Source organism: Poecilia reticulata, linkage group LG9 (genome assembly GCF_000633615.1).
Source record: "Poecilia reticulata strain Guanapo linkage group LG9, Guppy_female_1.0+MT, whole genome shotgun sequence".
NCBI lineage: Eukaryota > Metazoa > Chordata > Actinopteri > Cyprinodontiformes > Poeciliidae > Poecilia > Poecilia reticulata.
Genome location: NC_024339.1, coordinates 33373442 through 33394524, shown reverse-complemented (window position 1 = coordinate 33394524; position 21083 = coordinate 33373442). Strand labels below are relative to the sequence as shown.

At 47.3% G+C, this 21083-nt stretch overlaps 2 protein-coding genes, 2 long non-coding RNA genes and 1 other non-coding gene across 5 annotated transcripts; 2 read left to right on the top strand and 3 right to left on the bottom strand.

Moving 5' to 3' along the window:
• Positions 1–8980: 8980 nt before the first annotated feature.
• trnaa-agc (transfer RNA alanine (anticodon AGC)) lies at positions 8981–9053 on the bottom strand. The gene has a single exon. It is a non-coding gene; the product is annotated as a tRNA-Ala (tRNA).
• A 1765-nt stretch (positions 9054–10818) lies between these two features.
• On the top strand, positions 10819–11220 carry LOC103470754 (uncharacterized). The gene is made up of 3 exons (XR_534528.2): positions 10819–10860; positions 10958–11021; positions 11086–11220. It is a non-coding gene; the product is annotated as an uncharacterized LOC103470754 (long non-coding RNA).
• An 89-nt stretch (positions 11221–11309) lies between these two features.
• LOC103470753 (TELO2-interacting protein 2-like) lies at positions 11310–17714 on the bottom strand. Its single transcript, XM_008419402.2, has 10 exons — positions 17408–17714; positions 16291–16774; positions 16047–16213; positions 15902–15959; positions 15439–15567; positions 15145–15237; positions 13215–13396; positions 12399–12542; positions 12166–12325; positions 11310–11672 (listed from the first exon to the last, which is right to left on the bottom strand). The coding sequence occupies exons 2-10, from the start codon at positions 16771–16773 to the stop codon at positions 11583–11585; spliced, it is 1506 nt and encodes a 501-aa protein (XP_008417624.1). The 5' UTR covers position 16774; positions 17408–17714; the 3' UTR covers positions 11310–11582.
• A 1438-nt stretch (positions 17715–19152) lies between these two features.
• On the top strand, positions 19153–19554 carry LOC103470755 (uncharacterized). Its single transcript, XR_534529.2, has 3 exons — positions 19153–19194; positions 19292–19355; positions 19420–19554. It is a non-coding gene; the product is annotated as an uncharacterized LOC103470755 (long non-coding RNA).
• Positions 19555–19643: 89 nt separating this feature from the next.
• Positions 19644–21077, bottom strand: LOC103470756 (TELO2-interacting protein 2-like). The gene is made up of 3 exons (XM_008419404.2): positions 20733–21077; positions 20500–20659; positions 19644–20006 (listed from the first exon to the last, which is right to left on the bottom strand). The coding sequence occupies exons 1-3, from the start codon at positions 21071–21073 to the stop codon at positions 19917–19919; spliced, it is 591 nt and encodes a 196-aa protein (XP_008417626.1). The 5' UTR covers positions 21074–21077; the 3' UTR covers positions 19644–19916.
• Between the last annotated feature and the right edge of the window lie 6 nt (positions 21078–21083).

Here is a 21083-nt window from a genome sequence, read left to right as displayed (position 1 = left end):
ATAAACTTCTTATACAGTATGAAGTTTTTTTTAAGTAGTTGCACATTCAATGACTTAAGCTATGTTATTGTAGATGGTGATGGTTGTTGGCAGGAAASCTCTCTGTATTCTGGTGAATTTGAAGAAGCCTCTGATTGAAGACACTCTAAGATTTCTAAGATAGTCTCGTGAGGAAGATGGTCAGTGTTGTCTTATTTTTCTTGATTTTATGAAGAATCCTTTTTGCATCATTATCTCCAGAGCTTCTACAGTCGTCTCCAGAACAGAACCAGAGTAAAACCAGAACAGAACCAAATCAGAACCAGCCTACTTTATCAGGTTGTTGAGTCTTTGTAGGTCCCTGGTTCTGATGCTGCCCCAACAGATGACAGCAGAAGAGAAGTCGCTCTCAACAACATTTAAGTGTCTTAGCTTCCTCAAGAAGTCTAGTCTGCTCTGTCTCTTCTTATAGATGTTTCACTGCTACATCTCCAGTCCAGTCTGTTGTCCATATGAACACCGAGGTATTTATATTCCTCAACCACCTCCACTTCTTCTCTCATGATGGAAATAGGGTTTGATCTAATCCTGTTCCTCCTGAAATTGTTTTGTTCACGTTCAAGATGAGATGATAGTTGCCATATCGCGCTCTTTGGCCCAGCTCTCCATCCATGTAGCCTCCTTTTGTATTCCTCTGGGATTTGTGGTCTTAATTCAAGTGCTAGTGAATATAATTGGTATATCTTGATATACCAATCAGTTGCTCCTAGTAAAAATAACAAATTGTCACCATGATTATGCATAGGCTGTTTGAAAGTATTCTTCCAGCTGAACATYCAGAACCAGAGGTAATAACTATCCAAACATGCAATGGCTCAACCAAAAGATTTACAACAAAAGTCTTACAATAAGAACACAYCAAAAGCAATTTAATATAACTACTCCAATATGCTCCAACGCAATTCTAGAAAGTAATAGGTAATGTGTAGACGCCAGTTCAACCTGCATTGGCTTAAGCGTTGACCCGTTGCTGCTTTATGAYGCGCTGAGCGGCTAACATTGTACCTGTTGATCGCGTGTAAAATCAATCCCYGATCTTGTAATGGTCCAAACTCCACACTTGGTCCAGACAGATAAACGTTGGTGAAACATATCCATTTATTTGATAGTACATGGCAACAATGATAACAATGACTCCGCCATACCATAGCGGTCAAAAACTTTTATGCCCTTCCGGGTTCAACACCTGACAGCTACCTGTCACCTCTTGATTTATATATTGGAGCTGACAGCGCCATCTAGTGACCGAAAACAAAAGTACACATAATTGGCTCCAATAGACAGAAACAGGTAAGTTTAATCTGACAACAAGACATTCTGGGAGCTAAGTCCTGATTTATAGAATAAAGTAGAAAATGGCTGTTTTTAATATTTTAGTGGAGATCTTTAAAAAATAAAACATGTTTATTTTAGTTTCATCTTTCATTTTTGTTATCAGTGTCTTATTTAATATACAGGATGTAATATATATTTTTAAATTACATATTTCTATTAGCTGTAAGGGGAAAAAATAATTTACAGAAATAAAAGCTTTCAAACATTGATCTGTGTTGTTAATCTATTTAGTGTGTTTGATTAGGGGTCAAAATTCCTTAAATAAATTTGCTTTTTATTAATAGTTTAGTAATTTATTCCTCCTTCCATGAATCTCCGAAGTAGAGAATCGAATCAGGTCACTGTCTCTTTAAGACGTTCTGACGCACTCTGGCTTTTCTGTGCTCCTATTGGACAGCAGCTCATGGTACCCCGCAGACTCTTCTCTGATTGGCTGAGAAAGACAGCGATTTCCTGTTTTTATTCAACAGAGTGAAGGGAGGAGCAGAAGTTTGTAACGGAGAGAAGGAGGAGAAGATGGAGGAACGAGAGGAGGAGATGGAGGAGAGGAGGACAGAGAGCTGAACGCTGTGAGTAAAACAAGAGCAGCTGGATCTTCCTCAGGAAAACTGCAGAAACTCGGTTCTGATCCAGAAGTTCAGAACCGAACCTGACCTCATCAGAAAGAGGAGGAGCTTCCAGCCGGAAGTCCAGACTGTTTTGTGTCTGTTATATGCTTTTCACATTAAGACTGAATTGTGAAGAATTTAATTTTAAACTCATAAATCCAAAGTAAAACAACAGAACAGAACCATCTGAAGATCTTACTGACTTTATAAAAATCACCCAGAACTGGAGTCCAAACAACATCCGGGCCAAAACAACCACTAAACTACACACTAAAATATTTAATTAAACAAGTAAATTAGTTGGACTTGTTGCTGGAAGGTGTGTAAATGATCCTAAACTTAAAATGTTTTGCAGGTTTGTGTTTAATGTTTAGGCATCAGTTGAGCTAAATTGAGTAAATCGTGAGATTTACGTTGATTCTGTGAGCGGCTTCACAAACGTCGCGACGCCTTCAACACCCTAAGATAAACTATTCAAACCTATGAACTACAATAATACGCTAAAGTTCGACCCAAGCATCCTCCATTCACTCCGTGTTCTGGTCCAAACCCAGAGTGAACCGGTTCTGGTTCTGATCTGAATAATTTGATGTTTTATTGGCTGAAAGATGAAGACAGATTGCCTCTACATTACAGGTGGTGACCTTTGACCTCCGATGGAGCTCTGGATGTGTTTCCATTTGGAGTCATGAATCTGACGTCTTTAATCTGATGTGATGATGTCATCATAAATGGCCGACAGCTTACAAACGCCACCCAATCAAAATTAACAGCAATCATTTGGTTAATTATTCATATTTATCCTCAAACTAAATATTTATCTAGATATTCAGCTTGACAATTAAATATTATTTTGGTTCTAATTATTTAGCTTGCTTGCTAAATAGTTAATTTAGAACTTAATATGTAGCATGCTAGCTCAATATATTATTTAGCTTAAAATAAAGATTTAGCTACATATCTAACTTGATGGCTAACTATTTAGTTTGACACAAAATAGAATATTTAGTTTAGTGGCCAGATATTTGTCTTGGGGTGCATTCAGACTCGGTTCGACTGGGAACTAAAACTGCAACATTTGTTACATTTTCAGGACTGTAGTTCGCATTCACACTGCAGTCAAACGACTAAAACTAGCTGGAAACCCTGTTCCCCCCGTCGCCTGTGGGGGCGCTGCACCATTGACTACTGAAGAAATCGACACAAAGCCTCTGAAGAAGGCCAGCGCAACGTCAGATTTTAGCGGTTGCAGGATTTCTTCATTCCTGGTTTGGACGTCCTGTTAGCCGCTAACGCTAGCGACGCTCCTGCAGGCGCCATTACTGCGCGGTGAGTCTGTCCGCTAAACCAGGCTGGTCCAACGCGGGACGAGCAGGAATCACAAAATGATTATTTCTTACCCGCTTTCTATAAACATGGCTTAGATTAAAGCTGAGGACATTCATGATGTTTGTAAGTATTCTTTAATTTAAATCTGTAAGCAGCTTCTTTCTTTAAAGGTTTTGTTGGCTCTGGTGGCCTTTATTTGAAAGTATTTAGACAGGAAAGAAGTTAATGAGAGACGGGAAGACATGCGGCAAATGTCACCGAGCCGGGAATCGAACCTGCGACCCACTGCCACGAGGACCAAGGCCTCAGTATGTGGGCTGGTTGCAGGTCGCAGTCAGACAGTTCACTTCAACCCTCCCGTTTTAAAGTTTAAAATTACAAAAAAAACTGTTGAAAGTATCTCTTTTGTATGAAACTTTTTCTATTTGTCTTCATATGTGGACCCTAAATATAAATGTTACATTTTACACATTTGCAACCCCCCTGTCTACATATTACATAGATCCTGTTCAGGTCAATCTGGCCTGGTAGTCAAGGTGAAGGGTAAAAAAATCAAAATATAATATAAAAAATTTACAAAAGATTGTTTTTTGTTTGTAGGTTTTTTTTCAGTAAATATTTTTTTATGTCCAAATGAGTAAATTGTTGTCATTGATCCTTTATTTGTGAGAAATAAAAAAACATCACTGCACAAATATTGATTGAAATGGTTAGTATTGGAGTTAATAATCAGGTATAAAAATGTTTGGGAGGAATTTTTTGGTTTCTGACTCTTGCATGATTAAACTCTCCGCGGGTCAAACTGACCAGGAACATTATTGCTGCACCTCAGAAACGAACAGAGCAGGAGTTTAAGTATCTGGGCATCTTGTTCATAATGAGGGAAGAAGGGAGATGGACAGGCGGATTGGGGCAGCGTCTGCCGTGAAGCGGGCGCTGTACCGGTAAAAAGCGAAGCTCTCGATTTACCGGTCGATCTACGTTCCCACCCTCATCTATGGTCATGAGCTTTGGGTCATGACCGAAAGAACGAGATCACGGGTACAAGCGGCCGAAATGGGTTTCCTCCTCCGCAGGGTGGCTGGGCTCTCCCTTAGAGAGAGAAGCTCGGTCATCCGGGAGGGACTCAGAGTAGAGCCGCTGCTCCTCCACGTCCAGAGGAGCCAGTTGAGGCTCGGGCATCTGGTCAGGATGCCTCCTGGACGCCTCCCTGGTGAGGAGTTCAGGTCCCACCGGGAGGAAAAAGTGAGTTCTGGATTTGTGCAGCATAAAGCTAAATGTTGGTTCTGGGTTGCTAAGTAAGCTAACAGGAGTTTCTCTAGGTCTTGCTTCGATGTTAATAGTATAAAGCTAAATGCCACCATTTCTAAAAGTAAAGAATAAGCAGGATGAAATAGCAACATCAGGCACATGTAGTGAGATGAGGCAGCGACAGGCAGCAAACAATAAGTGAGAGTCTGCTGTGTAGGAGCTAGCTCTCCCTGCAGCCTCTGTTATGATGGTCCTTGGGAGTGGACTTCAGAAAGGAGCGTCAAGCTTACGTTTCCTCCAGGAGATTTGAGATGGCCATCCAGCCGAGGCTGACAGGGGGAGCCAGATCAGACGTCAGGTGGATTTTACATTTCAATCCTCCCTACAGTCTCACCAATGCATCTCTGCTCATTCCAATAATAAAATATAAAATTAGTGTGGACTGAAACTAGCAACTTCTTCAAGATCGATTTCATCCAGCTGGTGAGTTTTGGGTTCCTGAGCTGCGATTCGCCAGTTCTGAATCCAACTGGCGCCTCCGTCCCACAGCATGGTGGGCAGGAGGAACCGGAGGGAAGAGCGTCCGTCTTCACCGTGAGACGTAACTTGGCTCTTATCTCAGACGTTAACCGGGTCGTCTGGTGCCGCTCAGATTAAACGCTGTGACTTTAAATCCAGATCAGTCCAGTGACTCGTTGCTTGTGTCTGAGGTCCAATCAGAACCCGCTGCAGAACCACATGAGGGTCCGGCTACCCGGCACCATGAGCAGGAAGGACGGCCAGCTGGAGGGTCGCCTTGACGACCTCCTCTCACGCATCGCCATGGAGACGCAGGAGATCAAAGAGCTGGAGCAGCAGCTGACCAGCAGTGAGGACAACCAATCACAGAGCTGCTCCGGACCTCCAGCCTTCTGATTGGGTGTTTAAACAACATCGTGTTGTCCTGCTGCAGGTCAGATTCTGGCCAACGAAGCGCAGCAGAGGGATCTGCAGGAGGCGACTGCTGGACTGCAGGAGTACCTGAGAGGACTGAGGCAGCAGGTACACCTGGAGGGCTGCAGAGGGAGGGGCTACCGGGGAGGCAGGGGGGGTCATCTCAGGTCACCTGGGGTCAACCGGGTTCACCTGGGGTCAACCCGGTTCACCTGGGGTCATCCCGGTTCACCTGGGGTCATCTCAGTTCACCTGGGGTCATCCCGGTTCACCTGGGGTCAACCGGGTTCACCTGGGGTCAACCCGGTTCACCTGGTGTCATCTCAGTTCACCTGGGGGTCAACCGGGTTCACCTGGGGTCAACCCGGNCCTGGTGTCATCTCAGTTCACCTGGGGGTCAACCGGGTTCACCTGGGGTCAACCCGGTTCACCTGGTGTCATCTCAGTTCACCTGGGGGTCAACCCAGTTCACCTGGGGTCAACCGGGTTCACCTGGGGTCATCTCAGTTCACCTGGGGGTCAACCTGGTTCACCTGGGGGTCAACCCGGTTCACCCGGGGTCATCTCAGTTCACCTGGGGGTCATCCTGCTTCACCTGGGGGTCATCTCAGTTCACCTGGGGTCATCTCAGTTCACCTGGGGTCAACCCGGTTCACCTGGGGGTCATCCCGGTTCACCTGGGGTCATCTCAGTTCACCTGGGGGTCAACCCGGTTCACCCATCCTCTCTGTGTGTTTCAGGCCCGGCGCTCTCAGCAGCAGGTCCATGTTCTTCAGGCGGAGAATCAGAGCCTGCGGCGCCTCCTGCAGGATTCCCACAGACACTGCAGGATGGTGCAGGACCCTCAGGTCAGAAGGTCGAGTAGAGGTCACTGTCTCATGAAGTCATGGTGTAAATCCCCTCTGTGTCCAGCAGGAGGAGCTGTCTGCGCTGTGGACGGAGGTTCAGGCTCTGAGGGTCCGACAGGCGGAGCTGGAGGCGGAGCTTCGGCAGCTGAGGGCGGAGCCAGACCACCAGGTGACACTGGGAGGTTCCAGGAAGGGGCGGAGTCAGAACCATACCATATATGGAAATATCACATTTGAACTCCTGAACTGAAGGGGGCGCCATTTACTATATTAACCACAGTTAATTCCTTAATTATATTTTATGTTACGTTGTTGAATAAATCAACATATTGATTAATACAAAATGCATGATCGGTTTAGTTGTAAGTATATTTATAATAATGTTTTCTGAAATATCACAGCTAATATGGCAATAGCGCCCCCTTCACTTCCACATTGCATGGGCCAGCCATTTTTTATTCAAATAAAACGTTAACAATAGAAATAGAACATAAACTACACTCATAATCAGTCATGATTTATAAATAATATTTACAGGAGGAATTATAGACTAGATAAAAAGCAGCACTGTAAAACAAAGCAGCATTTACAGTCAACAAATATCTGATTCTTCAAGAAACTTAATTTAGCAAAAGGGGAAAATAAACGAGTTACGCAGAAGAATACGATCCTCACATGATCAAATAAATAAATACACGGATGTAAACTCAGCCTTTTGTTTTACTTGCTTTAGTTTCATCAGAGAAATTATCTTTTATGGTGCCAGAACCATAAAACCACAGCTGCGGTAGGAAACGGCGCCCCCTTCAGTCCCGGAGTGCAGATGTGATATTTCCATGTGTGGTTCTGTTCTGATGCTTGACCCGGTTCTGCTCCTTCCTGCAGCTGAGTTTTATTCCCAAAACCAGCAGGAGAATCCATCAGAACCAGAACCAGAGTTAACCCAGTTGGGTTCTGTCTGTCTGCAGGTCCAACGGGACCAGTTTAACCCGACTCGGATCCAGCTGGAGCGGCTTCCCGACAGTCTACCAGAACCAGAGAACCAGACGGAACCACAGGACGGAGCCAGGTACCAGAACTGCTGCTGGTTCCAGCAGATTTACTGTGAAGCAGTCTGGAGTCTTTTGGACCTGAACCGGTCCGTCTGGATCTGTGGTTCTGAACCGAAGATTCCGACTACTATGAAGTTCTGGTTCTGACTGTGTCTAGTTTGCAGAGCAGCATCGGGTTCTCCTTTGGAGATGTTTCAGGTTCTGGTTGGTTCTGGTCGGTCAGTCAACAGAACCTGATTTCATGTCTGCTTCCTCCAGTTCTACAGACTCTCTGAGCGCCGAGCGGCTTCACGGGTCGGCCCACCAGAACCGGACCAGCAGGCAGGAGGTCCGACAGGGCCAGAACCACACGGTGGAGCAGAACCTGGTCAGTACCAGCTGGGTGTGTCCACTTATAACAACAGCCAGAGACCGAACCGGACCGTCTGCTCAGAACTCCATGCTGGATCTGAGTCACAGGTCCGGTTCTAGTAGAGCGGGATTGAAGCCCGCGGTCTCCAGTGACCTTTTGACCCCTGCCACAGGTCAGGTCACAGACTCAGGAGGAAACGCTCCATGTTTTCATTTCAGCTCAGTTCAAATCTGTTTTCTAGAATTTAAATCACGACGATTTAAAAAGGGATTTATTGTCAGCATGCAGACCGTAGAGCAGGTCCACATAATCCCGGGTCCTGACCGGACCAGAACCAGAACCTGATCTGAGCCTTTGGTTTTCTGCTTTAGTCTTTCAGTTTTCTGGTTTTGCTGTTTCACGTCATGCCGGTCCAGAACCGACCCAGGCAAAGGTTCTGAAACGGTACCTTTAGGCGCTGCGTGTTAAGTCAGTAAAACAGTTTTATTCAGATAAAATGCTTCAATTTATAGAAAAAAGAATTAACATAAAAATGAACAAGAAAGTGTAAAAGCATCAAACAAACATAATAAAATGTTGTGTGATGGACTGGTGAGGGGACATCACAGGACATCTGACCCGATGGACGCCAGAGACAGACACAGCTCCCCCTCCCCCCCAAACTCTGCAACCCTGCAAGGAAAATCAGGTACCGATAATGGATGGATGGATTAGTGTAGCATATTTCAGATTATGATAATTTACTTTAGCCCCCTTTAGCTTAGCATGTTTTGGGCCGTGTGACATTAGCATATTTTAGCCTATGTTACCTTATTAGCATGTCATAATTTGAGTTACCTTAGCGATGCATTTAGTGAATCAGTCTTAAGATGTCAGAATCACAGGTGTAATAATGGCGCACCGATGTATCAACATGGTTTTTAGATTAACTCTATTCCAGATTAAACCTCAAGACTAAAAGCCATGGAAGAGTTTTTTGTGTTTGATTTCAGTTTTTCCTGCAGTGGAATTAGAAACTCACAGCAAACGGAGATGAATCCTGGAGGAGGTTCAGTTCAGGGGCAGCATCAGGTTCCTGCTGAGTCTAAAAATAACCCTGAAGGCTTTTCAGAGAGCCGGGAGCCACAGAAGCACCTGAATCATGGGAAACATTCCTCCTTCCTGTGGTTCTCCAGCAGGACGTCAGGCTGATCCAGGGTCCTCAGGCTGCACCAGCAGGGGTCAAAAGGTCACTGGAGAATGCGGGCATCGATCCCGCTACCTCTCACATGCTAAGCGAGCGCTCTACCATCTGAGCTAATTCCCCTGCTGTGGTTCTGCTGGTGGCCGGTAACAGAACCGCAGCCATGGTGGATCGGACCCACAGGTTCTGGGTTCAGTTTGTTTCCGTCAGCTGGGATGTTGTTGGTCCTTCAGCAGAAGGAACTGGACCAGCAGGGGGAGACAGAGTAAATCTCCCCTTTAACAGGAAGAAACCTCCAGCAGAACCAGAACCGGGCTCGGTACCAGCAGCCATCTGCCACGACTAACTGGGGTTTGAGAAGAGAGAGAAGTAGAACTGAACCAGAAGTACATTCTGTGTTCATGAAAGGAAAGTTAAGAGACGGAGACCAATTAGGTGATGGCAGCATTATGCCAGGTTATGTGTTTTGGTTTTCTCAGAAAAATAACTGAAAACAAAAAGTTAACAGCTTAAATAAATATATAAACTGGATTGTAGCAGGAGAAGAAAGTGATGAGAAGGTTGTCCTCCGTTGGTCTACGGCAGCAGAGCTACAGAAATAGATCAGGACCTTAGAATGAGAGAGCAGAACCACGTTGATTATATCTGGAATTTTTTGTACTTTTAGTTTATCTATTTTATTTATTTATTTTATTTTTAGTTGCGATTCATTACATTTTATCCCAACTAACTAACTCCAGCTGTCCAACGTCTCTCAGTTTCAGAAACTTGTTCAAGAGTTATTTGTGTTGTTTTATCTGCTGAGAGGTTAAAGTTCAGCTTTGTGTCTCAGGCTCCCAGTCTGGCCTCTCAAGGGACTCAGGACTCCGGTTTGGAGCTGCAGTACCTCAGTTCTCCCGACAGGGGGCGACACCAGGAAGAGCTTCCTCCAGGAGGTTGGTGTGTCTCAGACACTGTGTGCAGAGTGGGATCACAGGCTGATGATGCATTTCCTGCAGGACGAATTCGTCCGGCACCCCATGACCCGACTGAAGTTGTCTCTGCTGGGACCTCCCAGGGTCCTCCAGCAGGGGGCAGGATGTCGCGGCGTAGAGATGAGGTGAAGTTCTCACACCAGCACAGATGATGTCACTGAGCGCTTGTTTTCATCTGTGTGTGTGTGTGTGTGTGTCAGCAGGGAGGCAGATGTGTGTCAGACTGCATGGAGAAGAAGATGCAACGGTCCCTGCGGCGACACAGGTCCCAGATTCACATTGATCATCTGCTGATAAATGACTGATGAAACTATAGAGACAGACCTGTGTGTGTGTGTGTGTGTAGGAGTGTGCTGCAGGTGTGTGATGAGCTGGTGTGTTTGGAGGAAACTCTGCTGCAGAGACGGGCGGAGCTTCGCCAGGCCGACCGGCTGCTGCTGGAGGCTCAGAGCTGCCGCCGGACGGCCAGGAGAGACGTAAACACACACGCAAACCTGTCTTTCTATCTTTGCTGGGACTTTTCATTCTTTTCTACTAAACAAAACTCAACTCGCACCGTAGTCCTAAACCTGAGCCCTAACCCAAAAACAGCGTTTCCCCTTGTGGGGCCCAGGTTTGGTTCCCACAGCATCAAGTACAAGGACACACTGAGCACCAGAACCTCCTGACCTGCTCTGTTCCTGTCAGGCTGATTCGCTGCAGCACCGACTGGACGACAGCGCCACCTGTCTGCTGGAGGCCACATGGCACTTCAGGTAAACTAATCTCTTCCTCTTTCTCCTCCTCCTCTTCCTCATGCTGGAATGTCCCCTCAGGGAGCTGCAGGAGGGGGCGGAGGTGCTGAGGAGGAAGAGGGAGGAAGAGGAGCAGCACCTCAGGAAGATAGAGGAGGAGCTGAGGAGCCGACAGGAGGAGCTGCAGCAGCTGGGGTCAAAGGTCACCAGGGCTGCAAATAGGTGAGGCAAGCACCTGCAGCTCCTTCACAATAAAAACCGCCAGGAGTCGGGCTCACTGTGTGTGTGTGTGTGTGTGTGTGTGTGTGTGTGTGTGCAGACTAGCTGATCTGCTGTCAGACTGTCAGGAGGCTCAGGAGCACCTGGATTCTCTCACCTGTCAGGTAACTGCTGGAGGTTCAGAACCTTCAGCAGGGGGCGCCGTTTACAGCTCGGGTTCTCCTGCAGGAGCAGCGCAGCGTCTGGCTGCCAGGGGGCAGCAGAGAGCTGGAGGGCAGGAGGAGACGCACTGACAGGTCTGGGACCAGAACGTCCTGTCCGCCCTTCATCATTTGAGGGGGCGGAGCTGCAGAAGAAGGCGGAGCCACAGTGGAGGAGGAGCTACAAAAGGTCATCGCGTTGGAGGGAGGAGCTACATGGAAGAGGCGGGGTTATAAAAGACTGACGAAGAGGAAGATCTACAGAAAAACTTTATTGCGTGAAACCAAAAAACATTCGATTTGTGCAGCTGATCCTCTGGGCCTGTTTGGGTCCTTCTGCCTCCCCAGGACTGATCTGACCTTCAGGGTTTTACTCTGAAAACCCAGCAGGAAGTGACCCAGCAGGAAGCGAGTCCCCAGCCTTCCGTTTTGTTCCGGTTCTGGTGGGCCGACCTTCGGACTCGGCTCCGGCTCGGTTCAGGTGTTTGTGCTGCTCGGTCTCTTAAAGCTCCGCCTCCAGGTGCTTCAGGTGTGCTCTCGCTCTGCTGTCACGGTTGCCAGGCAACAGAGAACCTGAGGGCTGCAGTGGCGGCTGTCGACCTGCAGGAGGAGCCGCTGCAAACAGAAACCTGAATCAATAATCAGCTCAGTGGATTTACTAAATGATTTATCGTTAAATGTATTTTTATTGCACACAATAACATTTTTACACAAATGATAGATAAAAATAAACATTTTACTTTGTGCATCAGTTTATATTTAGTTTTTAATGGTTTCATTTTGTTCATCTGATGTTTAAATGGATATTTATTTATTCTTTAGAACATTTTAAATTCACTTTTCTGCTCATTTCACATTTTCCCTGATCTTTTCACCGTTTTGTTCGGTTGAATTGATATTATTTTTGCCAAGTACTTTCAGTCAAAGTTTGGTGTAAATTGGCGCAAAAGAACAAAACAAAAAAAAATTAATTACATTTTCATATAAATGAATATTTTCATCTTTCCACATCAATTTTGTTATTTTTATGGATCAAAACAGGCTAACAAAAATGTTTAATTGCTGTAACGTGAACGCGTCGCTGCAGCGCCACCACCAGGTGACTCACCTGAACGCGTCGCTGCGTAGCGGCGTCCAACAGGCGCAGGGAGGCGGAGCTTCCCTCCATCAGCTGCAGCCGGACCGAGTCGCTGAGTCCCGGGTCTGCAGAGACGTCGACCAGCAGCCGGAGCAAAGAGCGCAGCAGCGCATCGGCGCGGCTCGCCATCCTGACGGGGTCAGAGGTCAGACTTTAGGGTCAGGCGCTTCAGAGAGAACTGGTTCCGGCAGGTTTCCCGTTACCGTGGCCACGCCAACCTGATGGTTGACTGCAGAACCTCCAGCATCTTCAGCCGAACCGACTCCTCCGGCGGATCCCCGACCTCCAGGTAACCCAACAGCACCGGCACCAGCAGCCTCAGGTGTCTGCACACGGCCACGCCCACCCTGAACACATCACAGCATGAGGCCACGCCCACCCTGAACACAGCATGAGGCCACGCCCACCCTGAACACATCACACCATGAAGCCACGCCCACCCTGAACACATCACACCATGAGGCCACGCCCACCCTGAACACACCACAGCATGAGGCCACGCCCACCCTGAACACACCATGAAGCCACGCCCACCCGAACACATCACAGCATGAAGCCACGCCCACCCTGAACACATCACAGCATGAGGCCACGCCCACCCTGAATACATCACAGCATGAAGCCACGCCCACTCCAAACATCACAACATGAAGCCACGCCCACCTGAACACATCACAGCATGAAGCCACGCCCACCCTGAACACATCACAGCATGAAGCCACGCCCACTCCAAACATCACAGCATGAAGCCACGCCCACCCTGAACACATCACAGCATGAAGCCACGCCCACTCCAAACATCACAACATGAAGCCACGCCCACTCCAAACATCACAGCATGAAGCCACGCCCACCTGAACACATCACAGCATGAGGCCACGCCCACCCTGAACACTTCATGAAGCCACGCCCACCCTGACCACATCACAGCATGAGGCCACGCCCACCCTGAACACATCATGAGGCCACTGTTTGGTTCTGTTTCTGATCTGGAGTCAAGGTGTAAGAATCAAACGCACCTCTCCACGTAGAGCGGCAGGGCCGAGGCGTAGACGCGCCGCAGCTCCACCTTATGCTCCGCCTCCATGTGGGTCAGAACCAGATGCAGCACGTCGTCATGGCGACATGGCTTCCTGCGGCAGTCGGAGGAGGGGGGCTTCTCCAGAACCAGCAGCAGGTCGAGCAGGCAGGAGAGGACGAGCTGCAGGTCAGAGGTCAGAGGTGAAGAGTGGGTCAGAGAGAGTGTGTGTGAACCAGGTTTTTATATCCTTGTGAGGACCTATTTCTGAACCCTCTGCTGCTTGTGGGGACAATTTCTTGGTCCCCATGAGGGAGAAGCTGTTCTTGGGTTAGGGGTCAGAGGTTATTTATTTATTTTATTTCAAACACACAGAAAAAACAATCAAGAAAGAAAAAAACCCAAAAATAAAATAGAATAAAACAAACAGGTAAAACAGATGATTCTGCCCATGTGACCTGCAAATGTTATATTTTCTGTTTGAAAAGGAGCCGGTAGAAGATATAATGTCTTATAATGTCCTATTATTTATATCATCAATAGCATTTATGGACCATCTTATAGAACATATTGTGAAATAATTTTTAAATTGGTTTATATTTATACCTTTTTTAACTCATCATCCATTCCACACATTTAATCACAAACTCTTCCTGGTTGTTTTTTATCCTCCACATCTTAAATTATAACTTCCTCTCTGTCACCAAACATTTCCTGTTTGTTGTTGCTGATTTCTGACCTTAAACATGAATTGTGAAGTTTTAAATGTTACCAGGTCCCAGAGTTTCAGTTTATTTGATTTAATAAATAACTGGTTTGTGTTCCCAACGTCCCACTTTATGTATTCAGATTGATTTATTTTGTAAGACTTATAATGGCTGTAACTTTGTTTTGAATGTATTTCCACAAACTTCCACACAACATGCTAGATGTGGTACAATGAGTGTGTTATATAGAATAAAGATTTACAGTTCAGGATGAATCTAATTCCCCTCAGAACAGCAACACTTTAGATTTTACTGATCTGTGGTTCCAGATAAACTTATCTAATACGACACCCAAGAATTTAATGTCATGTACTTGTAGTAAATCAACTGTCAATTGATATTTTAATTGGATTATTTTCTTGTTTTTTATTGTTTCCGAATACCATGAATTTAGTTTTATCTAAATTTACTGATTATTACTGTTTTTGAACCAACATGTAGGTTTTTTATTTCTGTATTGAGTGTTGAACGTTTCCTCCAGTACAGGAGATCCTTGTATCATCTGCAAATATGAAGTATTTTACGCATTATAAGGCGCATAGAACAGACGCTACAGTCGAGGCTGGAGTTACGTTATGCATCCACTAGATGGAGCTGCACTAAAGTCCGATTCGGGTCGGCGAGGAGAGCAATCTGGGCCGAGGTGGACGATGGTGACCCGTCTCCGTGGTGCTGAGTGACCTGCAGACGACCTGATTATCAGGTCGTAGGTAGATGGGTCAGTCAAACTTTATTAACAAACCAGCGTTCTGACAACTATCCCAGCATGCACCGCTAGCTTCTTCTTCAGTCGGCGGCTAGTTGCTAGACTACGGTAGACCAATTACAATATGCTCATCGCTAGATTTTAATAACCTTTGCAATTTTTCAAACAGTTATGAATGACAAGATGCAGATGTAATATCACCAATTATGTTTTTTATAGGTGACATTTTAATTCCATTCCCGTCCATTGATTTTTTATTGTTATATTGATTAATCATTTCCTTAATTTCCATTTTGTCTACAGGTTTCAGGTACATAGATGATGTATTTTGTTTTAGTTAATTTTACAGAGTTCAGACCAAGTCAATGTAAAGTCCCCACAAGACATGAAAACACGACTGTGTGTGTGTGTGTGTGTGTGTGTGTGTGTGTGTGTGTGTGTGTGTGTGTGTGTGCTACCTGGATGACGGCGGCCTCGCTCGTGTACAGGTGTCTGAACAGAGCCTGGTACAGAACCTCGGCTCTGTTAAACTGACGAAGGTCTGCAGCGGGCTGGACATGGACGACATCATCATCATCATCATCATCATCATCACCACAAGCTGAAGTTAGCTGCGTTAACCATAAACCTGAGATACGCTAAGGCGCTATTCAGCGGAAGCTAATGCTAACGAGCTACACTCAACACTGTGTGTCGTGAGGCTCTCAAAACTTTTCCTATTAATTTCTAATTATAGGTGGAAAAGTTCTGACCGTGTTCAGAACGACGTGATGCAGACAGCGAACTCCCAGCATGCAGTTCTCCGGCCTGTAGTCGTCATTCAGGAGGAGCGAAGGGGGGAGGAGGCGAGGCAGGAAGGGGGAGAGGAAGGGGCGGGTCACCTGTGAAAACCAGAGCTGTGATTGGCCGATCACACGTCAGACACTTTAAAGGAAAACTGACGTCGACGAGAGTTTTAATGGAATCGTTTATGTAGGAAACGCTTCCTACCAGCAGGTGGCGTAATGCTATTAGCTTTGACTCCGCCCATAAGAAAAACTTAACGAATCTATAATAAATCTGATTGGCCAATAAACAGCAGCTGATTTATTCAGAAACATATTCATGTTAAGAGTTTTATTATTTTACAAAGAAAAATGTTCAATAATATTCAGCACCGCGACATTACGTCATTAACGTTCACAGGGTTGTTGCCATGGCAACGCGATGACCAACCTGCAGCAGCGTCCAGGAGAACTGCAGCTTCAGGGCGGCACACCGTCGCCATGACTCCCTGAGACACAAACAGGAAGTGAGAGGAACGGCGAGCGGCCAGGTGAGGTTCCGACAGAACCAACCGGGTCACAGGTTCTGGTCTTACCTGGTCAGCTGAGGCTGCAGGATATCCAGGACTCCACCCAGAATGCACCTGTCCTCCTCCTCCCCCGCCAGCAGGTGGGCGGAGTCTCTCCATCCGCCCGCCCTCAGCAGCGCCCCCTGAAGGCGCCGCGCTGCGGTTCTGGAGGCGGCGCTGGTCCAAACCTCGTCCTGCAGAGATGGAGCCATCAGAACCACCAGAACCACTAGAACCACCAGAACCACTGCTGATGTCAGCAGCAACTTACCTGGAAATGTGTAACAGAGAACAGGTAGATGGGCGGAGCCACAGCGAGGAGCAGCCTGGCTCTTCTGGCTCCGCCCCCTTCCTCCCAGTTCCCCAGCAGTGCTGTGAGGGCGGAGCTTACGGCGGCAGCGCGCCTCGGGACGCTCTGATAGGCTGAGGCGTCTAACGAACCGCAGTCCTCCTCGCAGACCGGCAGCGCGGCACAGCCAATCAGAGCACTGATCACTGAGCTGTACGCTGCCTGAAGCTCCGCCCACCTGCTGTCCTGGTCCTCCAACAGCGGAGGGAACAGCCAATCAGGATCTGCAGCCTGGAACAGACGCTCAACCTGGCCAATCAGAGGGCTGCTTTCAGCCGCACCAATCAGCTTCTTCTGCAGCTCAGAGAGGAGCTCTGTGATTGGTGGGAGGGGATTAGAGAGGCGTGGCTTCTCCGAGGAGGAGGAGGAGAGATGAAGGTCATGAAGAAGAGGTGAAAGATCCATCCTGATAAGAAGAAGAAGAAAAATTAAAACGATGCAGGAAGAAAAAAATCGTCATCTGAAGAGGAGAAAAAAACCAAAATGAATAAACATAAACCATAAAACACAGGAGAAACCGATCCGCTGACCGGAAGTAGCCAAACAGCTGATTTCTCTTCTTCCTCCATCTCTTTGAACTGCTTACACTCACACACTGCAGCTTATATAACCATGTTTATGTGTAGAAGAACTGGACTCTGCCTGGTTCCGTCCAGCAGGAGCTCAGTGGACCAGCTGGACGGTGAATGCAGCTCTGGTTCCGATCCATCTGGATGACATGTTTAAATCCCGTTTTCATGTTTAACCAAATCTCATTATTTCTCAAGGTGATTTACACTGAGGGGTTCTGGTCGGGTTCTGGTAAACGGACCTGGTACAGAAATTAATGAACTCCAACACCGTTTTCATTTCGAACCCGATTTACAGTCTGAACTGGACCCACTGGTTCTGACGGAACCAGAACCGGAACCGGTCTGAGAAACCTCCAGCCGCTCGGTACCAAACTTCCCGCGTGAGGCGGTACCGGTCCGGATCTGAAGAGTCAGAACTGAACTGCTCAAAGGAACGAAATGAACCGGACCCTGCTGGACTAACTGACCTGGGATCCGCGGAACCAGAAGCCGCTCCGGTTCGGTTTCAGTTCGGTTTCTGCTGGCCGAGCCGAACATGCGTACAGCTGGCGGGAACTTCCGGTGAAAACTTCCGGCTTAAAGAGGAGCGCCGTGCCGCCCCCTGGTGTTCCGGAGGAAACACGGAGCAGGAACTGGAGTCCTGCTGGTACCGAACCAGAATCTGGACCTCAGGGAGGAAAACCGGACCGGGTCAGGATTTAAACAGAACCTTTATAAAGACGGTCCAGCTGATAACAATTATTATGAAAAAATAAAAAACTGAACAAACAGAAAAATGTAAATTTTAACGTATTTAATATCCATGAAGAAAATCTGTGAATATTTATTTTGTATTTTTAAACCATTTTGTCTTTTCTGAATAAATGCAGGTTACCAGAAAACATGGATTTTTAGTCAAAAGTTGATTTTTTTTTATAGTCCTCAAATGAACCTAAAATAAAATTTAAAAATTCCCTTTTTATTCTGTCTTCCAGCCATCTGGGTTCAGTTCTTCTGTCTGTCCAGCAGGTGGCGCTCCTTCCAGCAGGAACAGTCCGGCTGAGTCAAATCACAATAATTTCCTGTTGATTCATTAAAAATGGGAACTAAACGTTTTTAGATTTTAAGTTTTTCTTGCTGCTGACCGCTGGATCCTGTCGGAACCAACTTCATGCTTAATGAGATGATTTGAGTATTTGTGTTCAGTAAATCTGATTAATGTTGACCTGAAAATAACATCAGACGCCTTTAAAGTAGAAATATACAAATAAAAATATTATTTATTGTAAACAGAAATCCAGAGCCGCTTCTTTCAGACTGAGGTCAAAGTTTTATTATTCTGGTTTTTATCAGCATAAACTCGGTTCAGAACGAACCGGACCTTCACCATCTGCAATAAACAATGAGTTTCATTTCATTTCCTGTGGTATCAACAATCTATCTCTTCATTTAATCTTTTTACGGCTCTGCGGCGGCAGCGAGTGTCGCAGGAACCTGTGTGTGTGTGTGTGTGTGTCAGCAGGGAGGCAGATGTGTGTCAGACTGCATGGAGAAGAAGATGCAACGGTCCCTGCGGCGACACAGGTCCCAGATTCACATTGATCATCTGCTGATAAATGACTGATGAAACTATAGAGACAGACCTGTGTGTGTGTGTGTGTGTAGGAGTGTGCTGCAGGTGTGTGATGAGCTGGTGTGTTTGGAGGAAACTCTGCTGCAGAGACGGGCGGAGCTTCGCCAGGCCGACCGGCTGCTGCTGGAGGCTCAGAGCTGCCGCCGGACGGCCAGGAGAGACGTAAACACACACGCAAACCTGTCTTTCTATCTTTGCTGGGACTTTTCATTCTTTTCTACTAAACAAAACTCAACTCGCACCGTAGTCCTAAACCTGAGCCCTAACCCAAAAACAGCGTTTCCCCTTGTGGGGCCCAGGTTTGGTTCCCACAGCATCAAGTACAAGGACACACTGAGCACCAGAACCTCCTGACCTGCTCTGTTCCTGTCAGGCTGATTCGCTGCAGCACCGACTGGACGACAGCGCCACCTGTCTGCTGGAGGCCACATGGCACTTCAGGTAAACTAATCTCTTCCTCTTTCTCCTCCTCCTCTTCCTCATGCTGGAATGTCCCCTCAGGGAGCTGCAGGAGGGGGCGGAGGTGCTGAGGAGGAAGAGGGAGGAAGAGGAGCAGCACCTCAGGAAGATAGAGGAGGAGCTGAGGAGCCGACAGGAGGAGCTGCAGCAGCTGGGGTCAAAGGTCACCAGGGCTGCAAATAGGTGAGGCAAGCACCTGCAGCTCCTTCACAATAAAAACCGCCAGGAGTCGGGCTCACTGTGTGTGTGTGTGTGTGTGTGTGTGTGTGTGTGTGTGCAGACTAGCTGATCTGCTGTCAGACTGTCAGGAGGCTCAGGAGCACCTGGATTCTCTCACCTGTCAGGTAACTGCTGGAGGTTCAGAACCTTCAGCAGGGGGCGCCGTTTACAGCTCGGGTTCTCCTGCAGGAGCAGCGCAGCGTCTGGCTGCCAGGGGGCAGCAGAGAGCTGGAGGGCAGGAGGAGACGCACTGACAGGTCTGGGACCAGAACGTCCTGTCCGCCCTTCATCATTTGAGGGGGCGGAGCTGCAGAAGAAGGCGGAGCCACAGTGGAGGAGGAGCTACAAAAGGTCATCGCGTTGGAGGGAGGAGCTACATGGAAGAGGCGGGGTTATAAAAGACTGACGAAGAGGAAGATCTACAGAAAAACTTTATTGCGTGAAACCAAAAAACATTCGATTTGTGCAGCTGATCCTCTGGGCCTGTTTGGGTCCTTCTGCCTCCCCAGGACTGATCTGACCTTCAGGGTTTTACTCTGAAAACCCAGCAGGAAGTGACCCAGCAGGAAGCGAGTCCCCAGCCTTCCGTTTTGTTCCGGTTCTGGTGGGCCGACCTTCGGACTCGGCTCCGGCTCGGTTCAGGTGTTTGTGCTGCTCGGTCTCTTAAAGCTCCGCCTCCAGGTGCTTCAGGTGTGCTCTCGCTCTGCTGTCACGGTTGCCAGGCAACAGAGAACCTGAGGGCTGCAGTGGCGGCTGTCGACCTGCAGGAGGAGCCGCTGCAAACAGAAACCTGAATCAATAATCAGCTCAGTGGATTTACTAAATGATTTATCGTTAAATGTATTTTTATTGCACACAATAACATTTTTACACAAATGATAGATAAAAATAAACATTTTACTTTGTGCATCAGTTTATATTTAGTTTTTAATGGTTTCATTTTGTTCATCTGATGTTTAAATGGATATTTATTTATTCTTTAGAACATTTTAAATTCACTTTTCTGCTCATTTCACATTTTCCCTGATCTTTTCACCGTTTTGTTCGGTTGAATTGATATTATTTTTGCCAAGTACTTTCAGTCAAAGTTTGGTGTAAATTGGCGCAAAAGAACAAAACAAAAAAAAATTAATTACATTTTCATATAAATGAATATTTTCATCTTTCCACATCAATTTTGTTATTTTTATGGATCAAAACAGGCTAACAAAAATGTTTAATTGCTGTAACGTGAACGCGTCGCTGCAGCGCCACCACCAGGTGACTCACCTGAACGCGTCGCTGCGTAGCGGCGTCCAACAGGCGCAGGGAGGCGGAGCTTCCCTCCATCAGCTGCAGCCGGACCGAGTCGCTGAGTCCCGGGTCTGCAGAGACGTCGACCAGCAGCCGGAGCAAAGAGCGCAGCAGCGCATCGGCGCGGCTCGCCATCCTGACGGGGTCAGAGGTCAGACTTTAGGGTCAGGCGCTTCAGAGAGAACTGGTTCCGGCAGGTTTCCCGTTACCGTGGCCACGCCAACCTGATGGTTGACTGCAGAACCTCCAGCATCTTCAGCCGAACCGACTCCTCCGGCGGATCCCCGACCTCCAGGTAACCCAACAGCACCGGCACCAGCAGCCTCAGGTGTCTGCACACGGCCACGCCCACCCTGAACACATCACAGCATGAGGCCACGCCCACCCTGAACACAGCATGAGGCCACGCCCACCCTGAACACATCACACCATGAAGCCACGCCCACCCTGAACACATCACACCATGAGGCCACGCCCACCCTGAACACACCACAGCATGAGGCCACGCCCACCCTGAACACACCATGAAGCCACGCCCACCCGAACACATCACAGCATGA